General features: G+C 34.3%; 2 protein-coding genes across 51 annotated transcripts in view; both read right to left on the minus strand.

Moving 5' to 3' along the window:
* LOC143250435 (PR domain zinc finger protein 1-like) overlaps positions 1–4919 on the minus strand; it is a 41808-nt gene extending 36889 nt beyond the window's left edge. Inside the window, exon 1 of the mRNA XM_076500913.1 lies at positions 4229–4919. Coding sequence (XP_076357028.1) covers positions 4229–4261 — 33 coding nt within the window. The 5' untranslated portion in view covers positions 4262–4919. The remainder of the gene's footprint in view (positions 1–4228) is intronic.
* Positions 4920–9356: 4437 nt separating this feature from the next.
* The window catches only part of LOC143250436 (uncharacterized), a 59769-nt gene continuing 48919 nt past the window's right edge, over positions 9357–20206 (minus strand). For 21 of the 50 annotated variants that reach the window (XM_076500962.1, XM_076500957.1, XM_076500929.1 and 18 more), the window contains 7 exons: positions 19581–19714; positions 18545–19194; positions 18122–18323; positions 16014–16127; positions 12908–13371; positions 10494–10714; positions 9357–10235 (listed from right to left, as the gene is read on the minus strand). In XM_076500962.1, coding sequence (XP_076357077.1) covers positions 10222–10235; positions 10494–10714; positions 12908–13371; positions 16014–16127; positions 18122–18323; positions 18545–19194; positions 19581–19714 — 1799 coding nt within the window. In that variant the 3' untranslated portion in view covers positions 9357–10221. The remainder of the gene's footprint in view (positions 10236–10493; positions 10715–12907; positions 13372–16013; positions 16128–18121; positions 18324–18544; positions 19195–19580; positions 19715–20206) is intronic. The other 29 variants (XM_076500964.1, XM_076500958.1, XM_076500930.1 and 26 more) reach the window with 3 other exon arrangements.

Consider the following 20206-nt stretch of genomic DNA (forward strand, 5'->3'; position numbering starts at 1 on the left):
ATATAACACATTATATACTTAGTGACAACACTGTTTTGTGTAATTATCAGTCTACCTAAGATATATAACACATTATATACTTAGTGACAACACTGTTTTGTGTAATTATCAGTCTACCTAAGATATATAACACATTATATACTTAGTGACAACACTGTTTTGTGTAAGTATCAGTCTACCTAAGATATATAACACATTATATACTTTGTGACAACACTGTTTTGTGTAATTATCATTCTACCTAAGATATATAACACATTATATACTTAGTAAAAACACTGTTTTGTGTAATTATCATTCTACCTAAGATATATAGCATATTATATACTTAGTGACAACACTGTTTTGTGTAATTATCATTCTACCTAAGAAATATAACACAATATATACTGAGTGACAACACTGTTTTGTGTAATTATCAGTCTACCTAAGATATATAGCAATTATATTCTTAGTGACAACACTGTTTTGTGTAATTATCAGTCTACCTAAGATATATAACACATTATATACTTAGTGACAACACTGTTTTGTGTAATTATCAGTCTACCTAAGATATATAACACATTATATACTTAGTGACAACACTGTTATGTGTAAGTATCAGTCTACCTAAGATATATAAGACATTATATACTTAGTGACAACACTGTTTTGTGTAATTATCAGTGTACCTAAGATATATAGCACATTATATACTTAGTGGCAACACTGTTTTGTGTAGTTATCATTCTACCTAAGATATATAGCACATTATATACTTAGTGACAACACTGTTTTGTGTAATTATTAGTCTACCTAAGATATATAGCACATTATATACTTAATGACAACACAATTTTGTGTAATTATCATTCTACCTAAGATATATAGCACATTATATACTTAGTGACAACACTGTTTTGTGTAATTATCATTCTACCTAAGATATATAGCACATTATATACTTAGTGACAACACTGTTTTGTGTAATTATCATTCTACCTAAGATATATAACACATTATATACTTAGTGAAAACACTGTTTTGTGTCATTATCATTCTACCTAAGATATATAGCACATTATATACTTAGTGACAACACTGTTTTGTGTAATTATCATTCTACCTAAGATACATAACACATTATATACTTAGTGACAACACTGTTTTGTGTAATTATCATTCTACCTAAGATATATAACACATTATATACTTAGTGAAAACACTGTTTTGTGTCATTATCATTCTACCTAAGATATATAGCACATTATATACTTAGTGACAACACTGTTTTGTGTAATTATCATTCTACCTAAGATACATAACACATTATATACTTAGTGACAACACTGTTTTGTGTAATTATCAGTCTACCTAAGATATATAGCACATTATATTCTTAGTGACAACACTGTTTTGTGTAATTATCAGTCTACCTAAGATATATAACACATTATATACTTAGTGACAACACTGTTTTGTGTAATTATCAGTCTACCTAAGATATATAACACATTATATACTTAGTGACAACACTGTTTTGTGTAATTATCAGTCTACCTAAGATATATAACACATTATATACTTAGTGACAACACTGTTTTGTGTAAGTATCAGTCTACCTAAGATATATAACACATTATATACTTTGTGACAACACTGTTTTGTGTAATTATCATTCTACCTAAGATATATACATATTATATACTTAGTAAAAACACTGTTTTGTGTAATTATCATTCTACCTAAGATATATACATATTATATACTTAGTGACAACACTGTTTTGTGTAATTATCATTCTACCTAAGAAATATAACACAATATATACTGAGTGACAACACTGTTTTGTGTAATTATCAGTCTACCTAAGATATATAACACATTACATACTTAGTGACAACACTGTTTTGTGTAATTATCAGTCTACCTAAGATATATAACACATTATATACTTAGTGACAACACTGTTTTGTGTAAGTATCAGTCTACCTAAGATATATAACACATTATATACTTAGTGACAACACTGTTTTGTGTAATTATCATTCTACCTAAGATATATAACACATTATATACTTAGTAAAAACACTGTTTTGTGTAATTATCAGTCTACCTAAGATATATAGCATATTATATTCTTAGTGACAACACTGTTTTGTGTAATTATCAGTCTACCTAAGATATATAACACATTATATACTTAGTGACAACACTGTTTTGTGTAATTATCATTCTACCTAAGATATATAACACATTACATACTTTGTGACAACACTGTTATGTGTAAGTATCAGTCTACCTAAGATATATAAGACATTATATACTTAGTGACAACACTGTTTTGTGTAATTACCAGTGTACCTAAGATATATAGCACATTATATACTTAGTGGCAACACTGTTTTGTGTAGTTATCATTCTACCTAAGATATATAGCACATTATATACTTAGTGACAACACTGTTTTGTGTAATTATCAGTCTACCTAAGATATATAACACATTATATACTTAGTGACAACACTGTTTTGTGTAGTTATCATTCTACCTAAGATATATAGCACATTATATACTTAGTGAGAACACTGTTTTGTGTAATTATCGTTCTACCTAAGATATATAACACATTATATACTTAGTGACAACACTGTTTTGTGTAATTATCAGTCTACCTAAGATATATAACACATTATATACTTAGTGACAACACTGTTTTGTGTAATTATCGTTCTACCTAAGATATATAACACATTATATACTTAGTGACAACACTGTTTTGTGTAATTATCAGTGTACCTAAGATATATAGCACATTATATACTTAGTGGCAACACTGTTTTGTGTAGTTATCATTCTACCTAAGATATATAGCACATTATATACTTAGTGACAACAATGTTTTGTGTAATTATCAGTCTACCTAAGATATATAACACATTATATACTTAGTGACAACACTGTTTTGTGTAGTTATCATTCTACCTAAGATATATAGCACATTATATACTTAGTGACAACACTGTTTTGTGTAATTAGCGTTCTACCTAAGATATATAACACATTATATACTTAGTGACAACACTGTTTTGTGTAATTATCAGTCTACCTAAGATATATAACACATTATATACTTAGTGACAACACTGTTTTGTGTAATTATCATTCTACCTGAGATATATAACACATTATATACTTAGTGACAACACTGTTTTGTGTAATTATCATTCTACCTAAGATATATTACACATTATATACTTAGTGACAACACTGTTTTGTGTAATTATCATTCTACCTAAGATATACGACACATTTTTTATCTTAGTTAGAACACTGTTGTGTGTTATTATTAATCTACCTATTATATATAGCACGTTAGTAACCTTAGTTACAATACTATTTTGTATACTTATGAGTCTACCTGAGATATATAACACATTAGTGATCCTAATTACAGCAATGTTTTGTGTAATTATCATTCTACCTAAGATATACGACACATTTTTTATCTTAGTTAGAACACTATTTTGTTTAAGTGTCATTCTACTGAAGATATATAACACATTAGTGTCCGTAGTTATACGAATGTTTTGTGTAGTTATCAATCTAGCTAAGATATATAACATATTAAACGAGTATTCAGTATTCAATATATCATATAACTTGATTGTCTTTTTATATTTTAAGAATAATTTTTAACCATATACGTATTAAATGGAAGAAGTGCATTTTAGAGACAGGTGGTACGGGTAGTGAAACTTTAAATGAAAAGATAACAACGTTTCGATCTTCTTTGTTAACTCGAACATGAAGTGAAAGCTGAAGGTCTGGCATAGCCAGGTGGTTAAGGCTTTCGATTCGTAATTCTAGGGTCGCGAGTTCGAATCCCCGTCGCACCAAACGTATTCGCCCTTTAAGCCGTGGGAGTGTTATAATGTCTCAATTAATCCCACTATTCTTTGGTAAAAGAGTAGTCCAAGAGTTGGCGGTGATGACTTCCCTCTAGTCTTACACTGCTAAATTAGGGTCAACTAGTGTAGATATCCCTCATGTAGCTTTGCTCGAAATGCAAAAACAACTTTATTTTGATTAAAGTTTCAACACTCAAACCAGGCGTCTTTCAAATACATTTTTACTTCAAGTAGGTTTTTCGTTATCATAAATTCAAAAAGGTTGTTTCTTGTACGCCCACAGGTACATAGATTTGGCATGTTGCTTTACGTAGTAACTATACGTATTAAACTTACTGTCTGCTTGCCTGTGTGGTCAGCTGAAGTCATATGTTGAAAGTTACTGTAGATTCAGTATCGTTGCTGTCATTAGATTCTCCGGTAACTAGGGCTTTGTGTAAATATTATAAAAATCCATCCGATGTCGTTCGATTGTTGAATTTTTGTTAAAATTATGCTTTCAGAAAGTGAAATTATTTTTAACAGGTTTTATGATAAAATTTCGTCTCTCTAACTACAACAGTTTTCACACCATCAACTCCTGCCACCACGTGACCCAGTGACTATATATAACAATCACAATCCCTGTAGGTGGCACTTCTGTGCAGCCAATCATGATCGAGTTTTCCAAAATTTTGATGCTACTTTCGTGAAGTTTTTCATGAAGTCAGACTTATTTTTATCACCTCGAGAAAGTGATAATTTATATAATATACAGTACAACTCACTGCGCAAGCGTCAAACCATAGAAGGAACGTTTCCTGGTGCTTTTTTTCTCCACGGAACTTTATAACGTACGATGATTTGATTTAGGTTTAGCTTCGTAATTTTTCGCTGTTTTCGTGATACTGTTGAATAGTGTTGTTTTAGTTTTGGTATTAATTTGAAGAAACTTATTCTGAAAGAGTTGTTTGTTTGTTGTTGTATTTAACATCTTATTAGAGAATCCTTTTATATTCTCGTGGGACATAATCTAAGAATAGGAAAATGTATTTGTACCTCCCTAGATACTAAGATCTGATATTTGTAATTCAAGATACACTAAGTTATATTTACGTGTAACTCGGGCGAAACTAAATCCTTTTCATATATTCTTTGAGTAATAACCTTGATGACTCAAATGTGTCGAGAGCATCTCTAAAAGTACTAGATTCTGGAGAGACTGAGCTACTTTACTATATAAATAAGGTGAGGAGGTTAGGTTCTGAGCTACTTTACTATATAGATAAGGTGAGGAGGTTAGGTTCTGAGCTACTTTACTATGTAAATAAGGTGAGGAGGTTAGGTTCTGAGCTACTTTACTATGTAAATAAGGTGAGGAGGTTAGGTTCTGAGCTACTTTACCATATAAATAAGGTGAGGAGGTTAGGTTCTTTTGACGTGCTAATTAGATCATGCCATTCAAGTTACGTCTGGTTGTTACGTTAGACAATTGAATCTAAGTTTTGTTATGTAAATCAAGTAAAGCCAAGTGTTGTTGTTATGTATCTCAAGTAAAGCCAAGTCGTATTGTTATGTACCCCAAGGGAAGCCAAGTGTTGTTGTTATGTATCTCAAGTAAAGCCAAGTGTTGTTGTTATGTATCTTAAGTGAAACCAAGTCCTGTTATTATATATCTCAAGTGAAACCAAGTCCTGTTATTATATATCTCAAGTGAAACCAAGTCCTGTTATTATGTATCTCAAGTGAAACCAAGTCCTGTTATTATGTATCTCAAGTGAAACCAAGTCCTATTGTTACGCAAGTCAAGTGAAGCTAGGTCTTGTTATGCAAATCAAATGAAGCTAAGTTCTGTTGTTACGTAAGTCAAGTGAAGCTAGGTCTTGTTATGTAAGTCAAGTGAAGCTAGGTCTTGTTATGTAAGTCAGGTAAAGCTATTTGAATAATAACTAACTGTTAGATAAAAATCACAATTTTAAAAAGATTCAATCATGTGAAATCCTCACGGACAGTGCGTGGTAGTTACCTCTAAAAATCGTAAGTTATTTGAATTGAAACTTGTTCACAATCTCGATACACAAAGATAGATGTTTTGCCCATTTACGATACTTGCGGTTGTGTTTAATCAAACTTCTGTTCCTGTATTTGTGTTCAGAAATTTCTTTCTCACATACATTTCTTTCGTATATTCTTGAATATATCTTATTTGCGAAAAATAGCATTATTTAGATATATCAACTTAGTTAATCAACATTTTTAGGTGTACTTCCTTTCGTAAAAGTTGGGACAGAGTTTGCTGTGGCTTACTTGTCAGACTGCCTGGGTTAGGCGTTCGAAATTCTACGGATCACATTTCACTGCTGCTTAAACATATTTTGAGACCTGTACATGTTATAAAATAAAACTTGCAATCTCTCAACAGAGCTTACAAAGGAGGGAATTAATGTACATGTGTAATGAGCTAGGTTTGTCGTATAATAAATACATTTAACAAGTTTATATATTTATATATTCTTAGCTACAAGTAGCTATTAACACTGTTTGCACGGGTGCTGTCAGTGTCATGCTGTTAACACTGGTTGTACGGGTGTTGTCGGTGTCATGGTGTTATTCTGTTAACAGTGGTTTGTCTAAATTTACGGGTGCTATTAATGTTATGGTGTATTATTGTTAACATTGGTTTGAAATAAAGAAATGTTATCAAGATACTGAAACGTCTGATGGATTTCGAACTTGATACTTTCTATCAACGTTGAACATTTAACCAAATCAATTTCTGAAGAGATGGTTGTGTACTTTGTTGTATCAACACTGAACCAGAACTAGATATTTACGTATTTTCTTCATAGAATACACTTTAACCAGTGTATTTTAGAATAAAATGAAACTCTTAACGAACCTTACTCCTTTTTGAACTTGTAATAAAAAAATGTTTTGGTTTGATTTAGCACATAGCCAATTTTGGCCATCTGTCCACTATGAAGAATCGAATGCTGAACGTAGATCTTGGAAGTCAATAAGCTAACCGCGCACTCTCCAATAACATAGTTTTCCAACACTTTAAATAAAAAGCCAGTTTCGTGGAATTTAGTGAATTTCTGATGGCAGTATAACCTTGGAATGTGACGAAAAACGTTTCGTTTTATATTAATATAATTCAGTAGTAAAAACACGTTTCATTTAAATCAATATACTCAGAAATATACCAATTTACGAACAAACATTTGAGAAGTTGTTTTCTTCTAAGACGTTACACCTGTTACAGTCACTAATTATATAGTTTCACGATTAGTCATAAGCGTCCCTGAAGTCACCAAACGTTCTTTGTTACTGTAGGTACTACAAGTGTGAGACTTCGACCACATTGTAAAATAATTCATGTAATAAATGTGTATTTACATGTTTGGTGATTGTTGCACTAGAACCTATCACGTGCCCCTCCCATACAAATCCCAACCACATGTTCATCGCTACTTAACAATAACCTCATCTACTTCCAACATACACTAATCTGGTGAGTTTTAGTGAACACCTGTGTAAATAACAAAACACGTTTGACATTAGTCAAGTCACAAAAATATTGGCTGAATTCATCAAATATTGCCAGATGTATTTTTATTATTTCGTCTTCTTACTTGGTAGGGCCATCTGTATCGGATGATTTTATTGTGACAGAATGCATAATAGGCATAGCATGGGCTGATGGTTAAGGCACTTGCATTGCAGTGTAGGTGACGAGAGTTCGAATCCTGCGAATGAACATGCTTGCCCTTTTAGCCGTGAGGGTGTTTTAATGTGATACCTAATTCCATTATTCGTTCGTGAAAACAGTCTTTAGTCTATCAAAATGTTGTCAGTGGGTGGTGTAACACTAGCTACATTCCCTTTAGTCTATCAAAGTGTTATCGGTGGGTGGTGTGACACTAGCTACATTCCCTTTAACCTATCAAATTGTTGGGAGTGGATGGTGTGATGCTAGCTATATTCCCTTTAGTCTATCAAATTGTTGGGGGTGGATGGTGTGATACTAGCTACATTCCCTTTAGTCTATCAAAGTCATGATGAGGACAATAATATCATGCACTACAATGACTGTATTAAAAGGTCTGATTGAATCAAAAACACGTAAGGTGATTCTGAATGTGTAAACTATAATTCTCAAACAAAAGACAATGATATTTGTAGTGTTTGGTCAAGCAAAAAGTATTTGCAAAACATTCAGAAATAACAAACTGGACTTCATATGCATACATCAATCAAATCATGACCAAATTAACTTGCATCTGATTTTAACTGTCTCGGAACCAGCTGTGCTTTGTACGGGATTTTAATCAAATACCTACACACAAACAAATTAAGCACGTACGAGTTTTCACAAGTATATCAGGTTATACAGAAACGAAGACAAATACAATAAAGTTACTACTAAAAGCTTATATTATTTGAAATTTTTACACTTTAATATCATAATTAAAATCAATTTCATGATGAAATTGTTTATTTGTGAGGGGATTCAAGCTACAGTACATATCTGACAGACAACCTAATCTTACCGAGACTGTTGATTTGCAAGAGGTTTGGGTGATACAAAAAATAAATACCATATACCACAATCGCAATTATCGCAAGAAACAAACAATGTATACATGTTAGACTTACTATTGACAGTTAAGGTTGTACATATATAAAAGTAAAGAACAATGTATATATGTTAGACTTACTATTGACAGTTAAGGTTGTACACATAAATCACTAACAATTGTTATTTCAATCATTCACACACTGACAAAGAACTGATATCCTAGTATATCAACATGATATCCTTGTAAAGATCAACAATATGAAGTGTACATGTAATACAACCATGGATGTAGGGCTACTCTGCTATCATACTGAATGTCACTGTGCACTGTACACACTGAACATCACTGTGATTCCTGTATCACGTTGTTACACTTACTTCCCAGTCAAGGTGATTTCTTTTATCATGTTGTTCACTGTACTTGTATAGTTCACTGTTCTATTTTCCCAAATCAAAGATTATCCTTAATGTTATTAATAGTAAGTGAAAATAAAACTAATATTTTAATTGTTTATAATATTAACACAAAATCCTTGAAAAAACTTTTCACAGATAATGACACAGCCCAGTCATGCATGACGACTACATACGTTTGAAGGTAATAAAACTGAGAGGATGTCGACAGATTTTAAAACTTCTAAAATAATAATAATATCCTTTCCCCCTTAAAATCTGAATTATAGCTCTACTACTTTAGAATTTAAGTACAAAATGTTCCTAGTTCTGGTATATAAATGTTACATATGAACATTTGAATAAACTATTAGTAGAGACTGGAAACTACTTCAACTATTTATTATGCATTATCACTTGGTTTAAATTGTTTGTTTTCTTACATAACAGGTGCAATTATTAAATCTTCATAAGTAAACGTACTGGTGAATAACAAAAACATACAACATATTCAGTTAGTACAGTTTATTTACTAATTATAATACACATTATATCTGTTGCCATGACAACTCCTCCTAAACTAAGGGAGGAATATGGGGATCACACGAAACAGTTATCTAATTAAAAGTGTTAGAATTCATTACACTGATGGTAGTTTAACCTAGCCCTCATCTCTGAGAAAATTAAAACTACAAAGCAGGTTGATGGAACCCAGTTACTTGTCGTACTTTAGAGAAGTAAATATAGCTAATACTTTCTAAGCCTCCAAAAGTGAAATTCTTCATCTGCAATCAATGACGTGCTGTTCAGATGCGAGTCTAACTGCTTAAGAAATACGGATGTTAAACAGCAAAAGCAGAACCAATACAAAAGTGTAAAATAAGAAAACCATCCCATATCTTCTCATATTAATTTTTACAATCCTTTAAACCACATTCCACAGGATAAATAAACGGTAATACTTAACGTGTGAATGAGCAATAAAGAAACCACACTGATTGGTCATTGTTCTTAATAATTGAATGACTAAAGCTAATTAATTACTTATTTGGTTTTCTGCACATCTAAAACAAGAAAGAAAATTTTCTGAAATCCATTAAATTAAATATTTTAAGACGTCTGGTTGACCACATACTGAGAAGACTGTAGAAATATAATGATACATTTAAACATCAGAGCTAACTTGAACACTGAGCAAGGGATATTCTTCACATTCCAGAACCAGCATTTCTAAAACACAACATCACACAAATTCATTGGCTCTTTTCTGTCTGTTCTTCTCCATTTTGATCCTACCTCATCAGTTTCAATGATGACAAAGCAATTCACCTTATCCTTTGTCCAAGAACCTCCTACTTGTTACAGAGTACAACCATTAAGAAAGGAGATCTGCATCAAAAATAATGAAAAGGCTTAGTTTTACACTCCCATTATCTACAATAACCTGAAACAAATAAATACACTATAGTTTTATAAAACATTTATTCAGACACATGATGTTACACAGAGAAAACATTAATTATAAACCTGTTTCAATTCATATTACAATAAAATTGTACAAACTATGACATCACAACTAATGTTAAAAGGGTAACATTACTTTGCTATAGTATGAATGTTATACAAATGTATTATCCTACCACCTACCAGGCATCAATGCCTCCTGTTTTCTAGTAACTTCTTCAAACGCTATAATGGGAGTAACCCTGTTGGAGTTGAGCTGGTCAACATTACTCAACAAGCTGTGCACATGATGCTGAGCAGGACTGGTATTAGAAATATCTATTAACTGTTCAAATTCTGAGTGGTGACCACTAGAAGTGATTGTGGTGTCCAGGTCTAATAGTGGTTCTTCCTTCTTCAAGTTTCTGTGAAATCAACAACTTGTTTATTGACAGTTGCTCTAACAGTGACTAGTTTATGAACAACTGTTCTGTTAGTAAAGTACACAGTAACATAGACAGTGACATGTTTAATGACAGTACTTCTGACAGTAACATAGTGGTGTTTAATGACAGTGACTTGTTCGTCAATAGTTCGTCTGTCAGTAACGAAGACAGTGACTTGTTCGTCAATAGTTCGTCTGTCAGTAACGAAGACAGTGACTTGTTCGTCTGTCAGTAACAAAGACAGTGACTTGTTCGTCTGTCAGTAACAAAGACAGTGACTTGTTCGTCTGTCAGTAACAAAGACAGTGACTTGTTTATTAATAGTTCCTCTATCAGTAATGTAGACAGTGACTTGTTTATTAATAGTTCCTCTATCAGTAATGTAGACAGTGACTTGTTTATTAAGAGTTTGCCTGTCAGTAATGAAGACAATGACTTGTTTATTAATAGTTCCCTAGACAGAAACAGAGACAATGACTTGTTAGCAGTACAGTTAAGTACACATAAGATGTGTTCATTCAAATATGGATAGGACCAAACACATCAAATATTACTTTCCCAAATCTTATATTCACTGTTCTTTTGATGTATCATGATATAAAAAACGGTTCAATGTAGATATTATTGACTTACTATGTACAAGAATGTTTAAGATTGTTAGGATTTGTTTGTATGAAGAGAGAAGTATATATCTTAAAAGTGAATGTTATGATGAGCTAAGTTACATAACACACGAGTCATACTGTGTTTGTAACTTGCTATTGTCAGTTACAGAATGTGACATGAAACTTATCTATGTCTTGGATACACAGCAAGCAAACAAATTAGTGATAAATTTGTAAACAGTATGAGATGAGTACCAAACAGCAGGCAAGCACAGACAGAGCAGGTAGTGAAAGGTCCTCTAAAAGAGATACGGAGCAAGGTCTAACAGTTACTATAAGCTTAATGGCTGGTATATATATTAGAGCAGGGGTTCCCAACCGGTGGGTCGCGATCCCCCAGGGAGTCACGAAGCCTTGGCAGGGGGGTCACAAAGCCTTGTTAGAAGTAGCTTGGGATAACATTAATTTTATTTCATCAATTACATTTTCATGTCGGAGTGCCAAAAGGTTGGGAACCCCTGTATTAGAGTGAGACTGACAGTGTTACAGAGACAGGAAGAAAAGTTTGTTCGAGAGTTGTAAAGAAACTGAATGTACATCTATAGAATTTAAATTAGATTTTTTGGAAGTAGGCATAAATAAGAAAGAGGAGCAGATAATTTTAGAAGTATAGGATACAACCATGGTAAATTAATAAAACATAAGAACTATGCTGGGACACTGGTATTGGTAAAAAAAAAAGAAGACATAATTTGGCTTGTTAACCTAATTTCTAAACCAACTGAATAGACCTCAGTGGGCTTTTGGCAACAGAAAAGGACCTAAAAAGGTTTACGACATGTCTATGATGTCTACACAGTGTAAAGAATTTGTTGCAACTATTTTGGATATAATTTTGAAAGTGTGTGTTGTTCATTTAATTTTTCTAATTTACCACCAACAAGTTACACATGCACACTCATAAGAGAATAATCTTTAACCAAACAACAACAATACACCTGTATAAAAATATATATTTTGCTACTACTGAAAAAGTAAGTTTTTGATATGATGTGTACAATTTCCAGGTTAATTTACCAAATTGATAACAAGTCCTAGAAAACTCCTTTAACCTGACATAAAAATTACATTTTGCTTTGGCATTAAGTCATATCTATAAATCAAATTAGTATGTGCTTAACTTATTGATCCAATTTCATATTTGAGAAGGAATGTTGACAATATTTTCAACTTACTACGTATCTACACTGATCACTATTTGTGCACAGAAAATTAAGTTTCATTTACACATATTTGAAAATAAACACTATTTCATTAATAGTTCTATGATGCAGGAATACACTGAGATAATCAGCTGTTTGTAGTAATGTGAAAAATGAACAATTTAATTCCTATTTTGATTCATACTAAAAATTAATTCATTGCTTGCTACCTTGTTTGTTACAGTAAACATTCAGAGGTTCTATGTATTGAACAATGATATCCATATTTAACTAGTTAAAAGTACCAAAAGATAAAAAAACAATGCATGTGAAGATAAATTACTTATCTGAAGAGTTTAACTTACCCTGTACCATTGATGAGGCCATCATTTTGACTGTTGGTATGGAAACCATTTGTATGTGAATTATTGCTAACACTTTTAAGTGATAGCTCTTTATTCCACTGTTGATCAATGACAGGAAAAATCAAATCATTGTTTGTAACAATACTGCTGTCTACGTTAGCTAGTAAGTCCACACTTTTATTGTTAGATGTGTCTACAAGGAGGTTTTTAGTTTCACTAACGGCCGAAACAACAGTGACTGGATCCTTGTCATCTCCTTCAGCTTTTTGATCGATATTACTAAAACATAAAGTCTTTTGTTTCACTTCTCTTCCATCAGAGGGCTCTGGAGATTTCTTTTCATCTAAACTTTGTCTTTGTTCATTCTCAGGGGAAGGAGTCTTGCTAGATTCTGCCACATCTGTCTTTCCTGTTAACTGGGCTGTTCCCCTAGCCCTTGTTCTACTCATTATCTGTTCCACACGCTAGAGTTGAGAATAAATAACAAAACTTTACTCAGAAGTTTCATAAACTTTGTTTTTTAATACTTTCTTATTATACATATTATTCAATCAAACATAAACACTTTCTTTAATTATTCTAAGTTACTCATTTACTGAAAGCCATATGTCTGTAGTTAGAGTCAACATCTAACTAGATTCATTTTCTTCTATTAGTATCACAAACTCACTGTTTTGTTTATTTATACAAATATTACTTCTTACACACACACACACACACTACAGTAAGTTCCCAAACTAAGATATTACACTTCTTACACTACAGTAACAGTTTTGTATACATACTCGGATCTCACCTTCTTTCTGTATAAACGCTCCGATCTCACCTTCTTTCTGTATGAACGCTCCGATCTCACCTTCTTTCTGTATGAACGCTCCGATCTCACCTTCTTTCTGTATGAACGCTCCGATCTCACCTTCTTTCTGTATGAACGCTCCGATCTCACCTTCTTTCTGTATAAGCGGCTCGATCTCACCTTCTTTCTGTATGAACGCTCCGATCTCACCTTCTTTCTGTATGAACGCTCCAATCTCACCTTCTTTCTGTATGAACGCTCCAATCTCACCTTCTTTCTGTATGAACGCTCCAATCTCACCTTCTTTCTGTATGAACGCTCCGATCTCACCTTCTTTCTGTATGAACGCTCCGATCTCACCTTCTTTCTGTATGAACGCTCCGATCTCACCTTCTTTCTGTATGAACGCTCGATCTCACCTTCTTTCTGTATGAACGCTCCGATCTCACCTTCTTTCTGTATGAACGCTCCGATCTCACCTTCTTTCTGTATGAGCGGCTCGATCTCACCTTCTTTCTGTATGAACGCTCCGATCTCACCTTCTTTCTGTATGAACGCTCCGATCTCACCTTCTTTCTGTATGAACGCTCCGATCTCACCTTCTTTCTGTATGAACGCTCCGATCTCACCTTCTTTCTGTATGAACGCTCCGATCTCACCTTCTTTCTGTATGAACGCTCCGATCTCACCTTCTTTCTGTATGAACGCCTCGATCTCACCTTCTTTCTGTATGAGGCGCTCCGATCTCACCTTCTTTCTGTATGAGCGCTCCGATCTCACCTTCTTTCTGTATGAACGCTCCGATCTCACCTTCTTTCTGTATGAACGCCTCGATCTCACCTTCTTTCTGTATGAACGCTCGATCTCACCTTCTTTCTGTATGAACGCTCCGATCTCACCTTCTTTCTGTATGAACGGCTCCATCTCACCTTCTTTCTGTATGAACGGCTCCAATCTCACCTTCTTTCTGTATGAACGCTCCAATCTCACCTTCTTTCTGTATGGGCGGCTCCAATCTCACCTTCTTTCTGTATGAACGCTCCAATCTCACCTTCTTTCTGTATGAACGGCTCAATCTCACCTTCTTTCTGTATGAACGGCTCCATCTCACCTTCTTTCTGTATGAACGGCGCTCAATCTCACCTTCTTTCTGTGAACGGCTCCATCTCACCTTCTTTCTGTATGAACGCTCCAATCTCACCTTCTTTCTGTATGAACGGCTCCATCTCACCTTCTTTCTGTATGAACGCTCCAATCTCACCTTCTTTCTGTATGAACGCTCCAATCTCACCTTCTTTCTGTATGAACGCTCCAATCTCACCTTCTTTCTGTATGAACGCTCCAATCTCACCTTCTTTCTGTATGGGCGCCTCCAATCTCACCTTCTTTCTGTATGGGCGCCCAATCTCACCTTCTTTCTGTATGAACGGCTCCAATCTCACCTTCTTTCTGTATGAACGGCTCCATCTCACCTTCTTTCTGTATGAACGGCTCCATCTCACCTTCTTTCTGTATGAACGCTCCATCTCACCTTCTTTCTGTATGAACGGCTCCATCTCACCTTCTTTCTGTATGAACGCTCCATCTCACCTTCTTTCTGTATGAACGCTCCGATCTCACCTTCTTTCTGTATGAACGCCTCCAATCTCACCTTCTTTCTGTATGAACGGCTCCATCTCACCTTCTTTCTGTATGAACGCCTCCATCTCACCTTTTTCTGTATAAACGGCTCCATCTCACCTTCTTTCTGTATAAACGCTCCGATCTCACCTTCTTTCTGTATAAACGCTCCGATCTCACCTTCTTTCTGTATAAACGCTCCGATCTCACCTTCTTTCTGTATAAACGCTCCGATCTCACCTTCTTTCTGTATAAACGCTCCGATCTTACCTTCTTTCTGTATAAACACTCGGATCTTACCTTCTTTCTGTATAAACACTCGGATCTTACCTTCTTTCTGTATAAACACTCGGATCTTACCTTCTTTCTGTATAAACACTCCAATCTTACCTTCTTTCTGTATAAACACTCGGATCTTACCTTCTTTCTGTATAAACACTCGGATCTTACCTTCTTTCTGTATAAACACTCCAATCTTACCTTCTTTCTGTATAAACACTCCAATCTTACCTTCTTTCTGTATAAACACTCCAATCTTACCTTCTTTCTGTATAAACACTCCAATCTTACCTTCTTTCTGTATAAACACTCCAATCTTACCTTCTTTCTGTATAAACACTCCAATCTTACCTTCTTTCTGTATAAACACTCCAATCTTACCTTCTTTCTGTATAAACACTCCAATCTTACCTTCTTTCTTTCAGCACGTTCAGCTTCTTCTTTCTTCAACTTCTCTTCAAGTTCTTTTCGCTGCTTCTCAGTTTCTTCTCTGGCTCGTCGTTCCTGTTCTTCTTTTTCAGCTTTCTGTAAATTAGGTTGTTTCATATTTTAAATTTTAATACAATTATTTTAATATAAGGCTACTACAAACAGAGCAGCATGATTTAATCAGTTAATACACCACAAACTAATAAACTGATGCAAAAAAAAATAATGGACTAACTGAAATTGAGTTTTATTATTCCATCAACTGATATATCAAAATTACAATTAAATGTATTATTGCAAAAAGAATAAATTAACTGCAATAATGGTTTTGGATTATTATATTATGTTTGATTATTTTAAATATTGTCATTATATTTATTTGTGTTTAAGCACAAACCTACCTAATTTGCAAATGGAATGCTTCATGACTTGAGAACTTAGTAATGGTTCCCACTACCACTAAATTTACTCACTGTCTCTTTGAAGTAACAACAAGACCAAAACTATCTTCCACTGTCACTAAGTTTGTACTGTTTTATAGAGGGAAGACAACTGGCTGGTAACACCCACTGTACCTACTAACTTGAGGGAAGACAACTGGCTGGTAACACCCACTGTACCTATTAACTAGAGGGAAGACAACTGGCTGGTAACACCCACTGTACCTACTAACTAGAGGGAAGACAACTGGCTGGTAACACCCACTGTACCTACTAACTAGAGGGAAGACAACTGGCTGGTAACACCCACTGTACCTACTAACTTGAGGGAAGACAACTGGCTGGTAACACCCACTGTACCTACTAACTTGAGGGAAGACAACTGGCTGGTAACACCCACTGTGCCTACTAACTGGAGGGTGCCTACTAACTAGAGGACAACTGGCTGGTAACACCCACTGTACCTACTAACTAGAGGGAAGACAACTGGCTGGTAACACCCACTGTACCTACTAACTAGAGGGAAGACAACTGGCTGGTAACACCCACTGGACTTACTAACTTGAGGGAAGACAACTGGCTGGTAACACCCACTGTACCTACTAACTAGAGAGAAGGTAACTGGCTGGTAACACCCACTGTACCTACTAACTAGAGAAAAAGTAACTGGCTGGTAACACCCTTTCACTACAAGAGCTTTAAATAAAGTATAAATTCACTACTTTTTTTACATTATGTTATGTTTATAATTTGTATGTTTAACAATATTTTCTACAGATTGGGGGTCAGCAGAATTGAATTCTTTAATACTGTAGAAGCAGGCATGGACTGGTTAAGAAAGTTGAAAACCTCCATTCTTTTCTTGTTGGCCTGGCATGGCCAAGTGGTTAAGGCACTCGACTCGTAATCCGAGGGTCATGGGTTCGAATACCCGTCACGCCAAACATTCTCGCCTTTATAGCCATGGGGGCATTATAATGTGATAGTTAATCCCACTATTCACTGGTAAAATAGTAGCCCAAGAGTTGACAGTGGGTGGTGATGAGTAGCTACCTTCCCTCTAGTTTTACACTACTGAATTAGGGACAATTAGTGCAGATCAGCTTTGCATCAAATTAAAAACAAACAAATAAAGCAAATCCTTTCTTGTTATAGAAATTAAAAATTATGTTTAATAAACAGGTTTAGGTTTTTACCAATCCAACACAAACTCCCAGTCTTTTTTTTTCAGAAAGTAAATTTATTATTGTTGTATAATTTAATTCGAATCTAGTGGAGGGGTTGGTTTTGTCTGACGTTTTCAAAAAGTAATAACCATTATTTATTGTTGTATAAAAAGACAGATCTATCAGGACTAACCAAACTATTTTCTGTCAAGAAGTAATTAAAAATAGCCAACAGTATCAACAACAAATATGAGGTATTAGTGTTTCTCTTTTATTAGTTGGCCAATAGTAACAAAAATAAATGAGATGACTGTTGTTGTTTTTTATTAGATGTGATACTTCAAGTATGTTTAACCTAAGTACTCCAACCAATAAGATGCTATATTTCAAGAATGTTGAAAGTAAGAACTCCAACTAACAAGATATAATACTTCAAGAATGTTAGATGTTAACACCTCACAGGAAAACACTGATAACCACTAACCATACGTGATTCCTCTTCAAATCTCTTCTGTTCTTCTTCTTCACGTTTCTTCTGCTCTTCAATAGCTCGCTGCAGCTTTTCTTCTTCTTGACGACGATGTTCTTCGGCCAACCTGATCTGTTCTTCCTCCTGTTTCCGCTGCTCTTCTTCCTCTAATCTCAATCTCTCTTCTTCTTTACGCCTGTAGGAAAACTTTTTCACACTTCACAAGAAAAAGTTCACCATAAATAAAAAACTTAACTGAACAGTAAAACAAGAGTTTTGCAACAAACTTTTTTTTTTTTTTTATTAAACACCCTTTTCATCTAAGTGTAAACAGTTTACTGTAAACTGGAAAACACGTAAAGTTATTTGGTTCGAACACAGAGCACATCACAATAACATCATAAATGATAGCATATTTAATATAAATAAAATACTGACCTCAACTCCTCCTGTCTCTGTCTTTCCAACTCTGCCTCCCTTTCTGCTTGCTCTCGAGCTAGCCTTCGTTTTTCTGCCAGAGCTGCTTTAGCTTCTTCTTCTGAAGTAATCCTTGGCTTCCCAGTGGGTGTACCTGTTGGAGTAAGAACCACACCAGGTGAAGGTTTTAATGGAGTCTCGCTCTTCAGAGGAGATTTGACAAGTGGCTCATCTTTAAAAGATTCAATTTTCTGCCTTGATTCTACCTCATTAAGAGGCAATTGGGTTTGAATTTCAGGTTTTGGGACTGTTTCCACTGGGATGCCTGGTTTATGAGAAACTTCAGTTGGGATCTCATGTTCAATGTCAGCATCCATTAACATCTCAACCTTAAGATCAGACTTTAATGAGATTTCAGGTTCAAGATCAGTTTTTGTTGCAATTTCTGGTGTCACAGCAGGTTCAGGTGGAGTTTCTTGAATATCTTTCATGGTTTCTAATTTATTAATATGCTCATCTGATTTATTAGAATCACAAAGAGGAATGGTTTTAGCGGAGGAAGTCTCGATACTTGCAGCTGCTATGTCAATTGGAGCTGGAGGTTCAGTCACAATGGAAATTCTTTCAGTTGATAAACCACTCGGAGCTGCAGGTTCAGCTGAAGTTGGTATCTGTGTGAAAGAATCAGACACAGTACAGCCGATAGAACATAATTTTAAAAAATAAACTGGCTCCGAGTTTCTTTATAATTAATAGTGCTATTATGCAGTCTTTAAACAACACCTGATACATCCAAGAAACATTTATTTTTAGTTTGTAATATATAAAAGCAACTGGTACTCAAAACAAACCTAACACAATATTTGTAAAATGCATGGTTTTCATGTTGTATAAACCTAAAAGCTACCCAAGAAAAACATTAATTAACAAACACTAAATTTTCAAAATTTTATGGCTATTCCAGAATCCACAACAAGTTTAACAATTATGGAGCACACATCAGTTGATATACAACACATTTTGTATAAATAAAAATAAATGTATCACATCCACAAACCTTTGGTTTCTGATTTAAAGCTGCAGGACGTTGCTTCACTGCTGGTTTATGAGTAGTCGGTGGTTTAGCCACTTCTTTAGAAACCTCTGGGCTAGTAGGTTTAGCCCGCGACATTCTGGATGCTTGTGCAACTACTAATAGCAAAATATAACTCAACTTGGGAAATTTTTTTTTCATATCAAAAGCACTTAGAAATGTTGAAATATACACTTAAAAACACATTTTATGGCATATTGTCTTGTTCATATCTGTTGAGAACAACAACCTGACTGATAACTGTTCACCCGATTTCTACAAACAAACTCTTCAGAACAACAACCTGACTGATAACTGTTCACCCGATTTCTACAAACAAACTTTTCAGAACAACTACCTGACTGATAACTGTTCACCTGATTTCTACAAACAAACTCTTCAGAACAACTACCTGACTGATAACTGTTCACCTGATTTCTACAAACAAACTCTTCAGAACAACTACCTGACTGATAACTGTTCACCCGATTTCTACAAACAAACTCTTCAGAACAATACCTGACTGATAACTCTTCACCTGATTTCTACAAACAAACTCTTCAGAACAACTACCTGACTGATAACTGTTCACCCGAATTCTATAAACAAAC

Source organism: Tachypleus tridentatus, chromosome 5 (assembly GCF_004210375.1).
Source record: "Tachypleus tridentatus isolate NWPU-2018 chromosome 5, ASM421037v1, whole genome shotgun sequence".
Taxonomy (NCBI): domain Eukaryota; kingdom Metazoa; phylum Arthropoda; class Merostomata; order Xiphosura; family Limulidae; genus Tachypleus; species Tachypleus tridentatus.